The sequence below is a fragment of the Triticum dicoccoides genome, chromosome 6A, assembly GCF_002162155.2.
Source record: "Triticum dicoccoides isolate Atlit2015 ecotype Zavitan chromosome 6A, WEW_v2.0, whole genome shotgun sequence".
In the NCBI taxonomy this organism is placed as follows: Eukaryota; Viridiplantae; Streptophyta; class Magnoliopsida; order Poales; family Poaceae; genus Triticum; species Triticum dicoccoides.
This window is the reverse complement of record NC_041390.1, coordinates 19426708-19433299: the sequence shown is the minus strand read 5'-3', so window position 1 is coordinate 19433299 and position 6592 is coordinate 19426708. Positions and strand designations below refer to the sequence as shown.

Genomic DNA, 6592 nt, shown 5'->3' with positions numbered 1-6592 from the left:
GGGGAGGGGGGACAATCCATACCACACCCACTTAATGTTGACATTGTTTCAGTTTTCACCTCGACGTGTCGAGGACAGGGCAAAAATTGTAGACATAGCGAAAACCTGTTACGATCAGAACTTATTCACATTCAAAAACTACAAACAAAAATAACCAACAACCGAGGGACTGGTCGAAGAATAAACAACCTGAGCTTTCCTTCCCTCATGTTTAAAGTTAAAAATCAATCAATGTACATCCATGTCACCAAAATACACAAGTCGATATACAGCCAGAAGAAAAGTAAAATGTCCACTATTATTTTAGTTTGCAGTACAAGCAACCAAGGTAGTAAGTGGTCTTCAAATGGTAAAGACCCTACATTTCTCATGTGGGAAGTCATGCTCCATCAGCGGATCCGTCTACGAGGACACAAGGAACCTGTCACCCTAGCTGTCGTGTCCATGTCGATACTGTGCTCAGCCCCGGGCCGATCGCATAGATCTTCCAGCCAATGGCCACAAGCTCACAAGGCGGGCGTGTGAGCTTGTCCGACAGTCTGCCAACCATCACCCACTCCTTGGTCTTGTTCAACACATCATCAGCTTGGTGTCGAGAGACTGGTCGATCATGTAGAGCGTTCCATCAACAAGGACCATCGAGCCAGGCCAGCATAGGGCAATCCCATTCTCTTTGCCCCTCCAATACTGGCCGACCGGGTCGTATATACCCGTAAAGTACATTTTGTTCTAGGACGCCTTGTGGATTATCACCAGCTCATTATCCAATGCCACGAATTTGACAATGTCAGGGGTGAGCATCAGGTTCTTGTGGGAGCACCAAGAGTATGTGGCTTTGTCATAGATGTCCTAAGAATTAGGTGATTTGTGTGTTAATCCAATCCCATCGTAACATAAATCATGTCATTCAAAGCTTTTATCATTCAGATCAACCTGCATAGGGAGTACGAGGGGGCGAGAGCGGCCACAGCAGTCGCGGGCATGACCCAGATAGCGACCGTCGAGTGATCCAGCATCTTGGCCGGACAACGCACACACGTTAAATTTCATTTTGGCATGTTTGAATTGTTTTTCATTTTGTTTTGAGGATCAAAGCAATCACCGCTGTCATACAACAAGCTTGCAATCACAGAACATAATATCGCTAAGCTCAGGCGGGAGAGCCGCCAGCAAGAAGAAATCGTCTTGACTTGTTGCCATGGCAGCGAGCATGTGTGCCAACATGTTGTGATCCCTTCTCACCCAACCAAACTGAACAGACCTGGACAAGCTTAGTGAAGCACGAATATCAGCAATAATAGGCAGTCCAGTTCCACCTGCACAACGGCGTTAAAGTATTTCGAAAGCTTTTGTAGGCTTGCCAGAACTGCCAAACCCTCCGCTTCCTCCATAGAAGAGCAGGGACCGATGCGACGCCCCATTGAGAAGAAGGGGCGGCCACTGCACCGGCAGCACTCGCTCCTGAGGTTGCATCAGACGCATCATCCGAATTCAATTTACCACTCCCGCCAGGTGGGAGATTCCAGTTTGCAACAGCAGACGATCCCCAAATAGATTACTGCAGCAGCTACTTTTCTCATTTTCCTCCATATACCTGACCAAGAACGACACTAAACCCGAGATCGATTCTTCGCCATCGCTGTGTTATATGTTGTCTCGAAGAAACCATGCTCTCCATAGGAGGAGCAGAATTTTTGCAATCGTTTATTCATCACATATGCCGAGGAGTACTTGAAATCAATATTTCCCAGTGTGCCAAAAGGCCTTCCCTTTTCGGAAATGTTCCGCTTGTGGGAGGGCTTTGCTTTTTGTACATGAGACCACCACATGGTACTCATTTTCTTCGGCACTTCCACAAATGTCACAAATACGAATTGCGGTTCATTTTGCTTTGTTGCATTGTTGAATAGATGAATTTTGCTTTGTTGCATTATAATCTCTAGAAGGTCTTACACTACCTTACTTGTATAACAGAATCACGATTAGTTGCCGAAGGGTCACGTGAGGGCAACAATGAGCATGATAGTGTTATACAGGTCAAATAGTGCAATTTCCCGGGGAATGAAATGCGTTGGGAATTTTTTTAGAACTTTGATGAACATTGGTTCTCTGGCACTGTGCCGGGCCATGATGGGTAGTGAAGCTACAACATACAATTTACTCTCATGCTGGGGGGGATCCATACTGAAACAGACAGGGCGCACACCTGGACTTGTCCACATTGATTCAGTTTTACAATCAGAATTTATTCACACTCAACTCACCGAGGAATAAACAAACTGAGCTTTTCTTCCCTCATGTTACAGTTAAAAGTCAATCGATGTACAGCCATCCCACCAAAATACAGAAGTCGATATACAGCCACAAGAAAAGCCAAAACGTCTTCACGGTACAAGCAACCCAGCAGGTGGCGGTCTTCAGATGGTGATGACACTGCACTTCTCCGGCGAGAAGTCATGCTCCATCAGCGGCCCGGTTGACGAGGAGACCAGGAACCCGTCCACCCTGGCTGCCATGTCCATGTCGATGGTCACCGTGCTCAGCCCCTTGCCGATCACATAGATCTTCCTGCCGATGGCCACAAGCTCGCAGGGTGGGCGTGTAAGCTTGTCCGACAGCCTGCCGACCATCACCCACTCCTTGGTCTCGTTAATCCACATCATCAGCTTGGTGCCGAGGGACTGGTCGAGCATGTAGAGCGTCCCATCAACGACGACCGTCGGGCCAGACCAGCACAGGGCAATCTCATTTTCCTTGCCCCTCCAGGACTGGTCGACCGGGTCGTATATACCCGCGAAGTACATCCTGTTCCAGGACGCCTTGTGAATGGTCACCAGCTCATCATCGAGTGCCACAAATTTGACAATGTCAGGAGTGAGCATCGGGTTCTTGTGCGAGAACCAAGAGTCCGTGGCTTTGTCGTAGATGTCCCAAGAATTAGGTGACTTGTCTGTCAGTCCGAGTCCTCCAGTAACATAAATCTTGTCATTCAGAGCTGCCGTTACAAAGAAGCACCTGAAATCAAAACAGCAGGACATAAGTGGATCACCCATAGTAACTAGGAAACTAGGCCACATATGCAATGGGGAAAACAAAGAGAGAACAGAAGCTGATGGAGTACCTAGCAGTAGGCATTGGTGCAGCTTTGCTCCAGTGATTTGAAGCAGCATCGTAACAATACACTTCATCAGTAGCATCCTTTAGCCAACTACAACCACCCATGAGAAATAACCTCCTGTCCAAGGACTCTATGGAAACGCCTTCCCGCCCTGAGCATGGAGGCTCCATGACTTGGATGACTTTCAAGCACCGGGTCGTAGGGTCAGGAACAAGAACATAGCATTTGAAGCCTGTACCCCTACAGATCACATATATCCAGGACTCATCCAAGTTGTTCCTCTTGCGGTAAGAGTGCCACTCTTCACTACATAACAATGCCTTCCATCCCCTCGAGACACATCTAAGAGCATTGTGATACTGGCGAGGAACCCTTGCCAGGCAAAGAAGAGCGATCTCGTCCGGAAGACCATGTAGAAGTGGAGTCTGGAGCTCAGCAGATTCCATCTTCCTACAGAATAGCTTCTGGTAATCACCACTTTCAAGGCCTAGTAACACAGAATAAAGCAGGTGAGAAAGGGACAGCTGTTCGAATTGAAGCCATAAAACATAACTAAAGCAAACGGAGTTGGACAAAGTGCTGAAAACCCATTTGGTGGAATTCAACTCAATCAAGGATATGGACAAAATAAGTTACATGGACAACACATAAATCAAGAGGTGGTGAGCTTTTCCAGAAACACACAATTTTCCAATGGCACTAGTGTTACTGACAAACCTTGTTACCACAAATATTATAATCATTGTTTCATTCTTAATAGGCACATTTGCTCAGAAAATTTGATCAGTTTAGGATTTATAATCAGGTAGTGTAACTTCTTAAAGAGACACCTTCCTCAGATACCGTCCTTGTGATCTCATCATAGCAAACAAGCAGAAATAAAAGGAAACTAAAAGGAATTATGTGTTAACTTCTGTAATAGTGATTCTTAAATGGGTGGACAGCACCACACTAAAATGGTGAATACAATGGATCCCTAGTATTTTCAAGCAACAAAATATTAGTTGCAACAATTGTTTACGCGCATCGTTGCTCAGAAAATTTGATCAGTTTTGGAGGTATAATCAAGGAAAGAGGACTTTATAAAGTACACCTTTCTCAGATACCGTCCTTTGATCTCATCACAGCAAAGAAGCACAAAAACTGGGAAACAAAACAGATACTCTAATGGGACTACTAACAAGCAGAATATATTGTTCTTTAAGCTGACACATGTGCAAATGACAAAAGGCTGTTGTGGTCTAAAATCCATTTGCTGAGAAAATTTGATCAGTTCAGAATGTATAATCAATGAAGGAGCACTTTTTAAGAGACACCTTTCTCAGATACCGTCCATGTGATCACAGCAAAATTTTAGTTCTTCTATAATTCAATTACAGCACTTTGCACTGAATATTTTATCAGTTTAGGATGCTTAATCACTGATTGAAGAGCCAAAACATTGTAAGGATGACAAAGCAAACACCAAATGAGGGCAAGGTGAGATATTATTTAATGTATACCAAACATCGAAAAAACATGTAATTCTGCCTAAAATGCAAGAAGAGCATGTGGATTGCCATTCAATTCAAGTTTGCCATTGTTTGCTCAGAATGTATGATCAGTTCAGGATGTGTAATCAATGAAGGAGGACTTTTTCAAGAGCCACCCTTACTCAGATACCGTCCTTGTGATTCGTCACAGCAAACAAAGAAGCAGACGAAGGTTACATAACCCATGAACCTAGCAAATCAAATGGATTTACATTTCAAGCAGGATATGCGCTTCAAATGAAGAAGGCATTGTAAAGACACACTTTAGTGATTGTGGATCACTTGTCAATTCATGTTTTCAGATGCCTGCTCAGAATATATGATCAGTTTAGGATGTGTAATCAAGGAAGGTGGCCTTTTTCAAGAGCCAAATTACTCAGATACCGTCCTTGCGATTCATCACAGCAAACATGCAAGCACAAAATAGCTATGAAAACTAGTCATAGTCATGCTACCATTGAACACAGCGAAGTACATGCTTTCCATTTCAAATGCAAGAGAACAAAAAAGAAACATGGAAGGGTGTTTGCTCAGAAATTAAGATCAGTTTAGGTTGTATAATCAAGGAAGGAGGGCCTTTTCAAGAGCCACCTTACTCAGATACCGTCCTTGCGATTCATCACAGCAACAAAAAAAAGCTAGTCACACTTATGCACCACCCGATGAAACCAGTGAAGTAGATGGTTTACATTTCAAACAAGAAAGGTTGCACGACAAAAGAAACAAAGACATTGTAAAGCGACCAACTGGTTCGAATGTCCAATTCAGATTCGAATATGTTTGCTCAGAATATATGATCAGTTTAGGGTGTATAATCAAGGAAGGTGGCCTTTTTCAAGAGCCAGCTTGCTCAGATACCGTCCTTGTGATTCATCATAGCAAACAATTAAGTTCACACAAGCATATGTTTAATATTTCAATGAAAAAGAAGAAAAACAAAATGAAGTGATGAGAACCATGGGAGTGCATTTGCTCAGAATTTATGATCAGTTAAGGGTGTGTAATCAAGGAAGAAGGCCCTTTTTCAAGAGCCACCTCGCTCAGATACCGTCCTTGTGATTCATCACAGCAAACAATTAAGTTCACACAACATGTCTTGTAAGCATATGTTTAATATTTCAATGCAAAAGAACAAAAACAAAACAAAGTGATGGGAACCATGGGAGTGTGTTTGCTCAGAATTTATGATCAGTTAAGGGTGTGTAATCAAGGAAGGAGGCCCTTTTCAAGAGCAACCTTGCTCAGATACCGTCCTTGCGATTCGTCACAGCAAACAAAAACCAAACATATCAGCAAAGCATATGTCTCACATTCCGATGCAAGAAAAACCAAAAACAAAACACTACGATTGGAACCATGGAATGGATGTGCGTTTGCTCAGAATTTATGATCAGTTTAGGGTGTGTAATCAAGGAAGGTGGCCCTTTTCCAAGAGCCGCCTCGCTCAGATACCGTCCTTGTGATTCATCACAGCAAACAAATCAAGACAACACAAGATATAAGTGGAGTGTACGCTGCACATTTCAGTGCATGGAAGCAAAGAAACGCTCTGAAGGAAGGGTGTTGTGCTTGCTCAGATATTAGTCTCAGATTGGGTATAATCACGCCGCGGGAGGACCCGTCGCTCATATACCGTCCTAGCGGAATCATCACGGCAAAACAACCGCCAGCCTCGAGGGGCAGACGAACCAGGGCCAATCCAGAAATGGAGAACGGTCACTGCTCCTGCTACTGCTACTCAACGTCAACCAGGCCCAGATCGGGCCAACGAACGAACCCTACCAGCGAAGCACCCTACCGCGCGAGAGATCCCCAATCTATCTGATCCACCAACGATCTACACTAAGCAAACTAGCAGGCGTACATCGACTGGAATACCATCGGAGGGGGGAACCAATCGCACCTTGTGGGGGTGCGTGCGTGCCCATCGGATCTGACGGGA

The 6592-nt window shown here is 44.4% G+C and overlaps 1 protein-coding gene, 10 non-coding genes and 2 pseudogenes across 12 annotated transcripts in view; all 13 read right to left on the bottom strand.

Annotated features, from left to right (window-relative positions):
* Window positions 1-6586, bottom strand: part of LOC119319510 (F-box/kelch-repeat protein SKIP4-like) — an 8479-nt gene extending 1893 nt beyond the window's left edge. The window contains exons 1-3 of one of the 2 annotated variants that reach the window (XM_037593981.1): window positions 6554-6586; window positions 3122-3605; window positions 2401-3015 (exon numbers count right to left, since the gene is read on the bottom strand). In XM_037593981.1, the coding sequence (XP_037449878.1) occupies window positions 2418-3015; window positions 3122-3605; window positions 6554-6578 (1107 nt within the window). In that variant the 5' untranslated portion in view covers window positions 6579-6586 and the 3' untranslated portion in view covers window positions 2401-2417. Of the gene's footprint in view, window positions 1-2182; window positions 3016-3121; window positions 3606-6553 lie in introns of those variants that run through there. The other variant, XM_037593980.1, reaches the window with a different exon arrangement.
* LOC119315513 lies at window positions 343-923 on the bottom strand (annotated as a pseudogene).
* Window positions 3882-3989, bottom strand: LOC119319744. The gene has a single exon (XR_005154609.1). It is a non-coding gene; the product is annotated as a small nucleolar RNA Z118/Z121/Z120 (small nucleolar RNA).
* Window positions 4145-4251, bottom strand: LOC119319741. Its single transcript, XR_005154606.1, has one exon. It is a non-coding gene; the product is annotated as a small nucleolar RNA Z118/Z121/Z120 (small nucleolar RNA).
* Window positions 4368-4470, bottom strand: LOC119319745. The gene has a single exon (XR_005154610.1). It is a non-coding gene; the product is annotated as a small nucleolar RNA Z118/Z121/Z120 (small nucleolar RNA).
* On the bottom strand, window positions 4699-4807 carry LOC119319739. The gene has a single exon (XR_005154604.1). It is a non-coding gene; the product is annotated as a small nucleolar RNA Z118/Z121/Z120 (small nucleolar RNA).
* Window positions 4954-5061, bottom strand: LOC119319743. The gene has a single exon (XR_005154608.1). It is a non-coding gene; the product is annotated as a small nucleolar RNA Z118/Z121/Z120 (small nucleolar RNA).
* On the bottom strand, window positions 5174-5280 carry LOC119319742. The gene has a single exon (XR_005154607.1). It is a non-coding gene; the product is annotated as a small nucleolar RNA Z118/Z121/Z120 (small nucleolar RNA).
* On the bottom strand, window positions 5428-5535 carry LOC119319737. Its single transcript, XR_005154602.1, has one exon. It is a non-coding gene; the product is annotated as a small nucleolar RNA Z118/Z121/Z120 (small nucleolar RNA).
* Window positions 5617-5725, bottom strand: LOC119319740. Its single transcript, XR_005154605.1, has one exon. It is a non-coding gene; the product is annotated as a small nucleolar RNA Z118/Z121/Z120 (small nucleolar RNA).
* LOC119319736 lies at window positions 5819-5926 on the bottom strand. The gene has a single exon (XR_005154601.1). It is a non-coding gene; the product is annotated as a small nucleolar RNA Z118/Z121/Z120 (small nucleolar RNA).
* On the bottom strand, window positions 6021-6129 carry LOC119319738. Its single transcript, XR_005154603.1, has one exon. It is a non-coding gene; the product is annotated as a small nucleolar RNA Z118/Z121/Z120 (small nucleolar RNA).
* LOC119319746 lies at window positions 6217-6312 on the bottom strand (annotated as a pseudogene).
* Window positions 6587-6592: the final 6 nt, after the last annotated feature.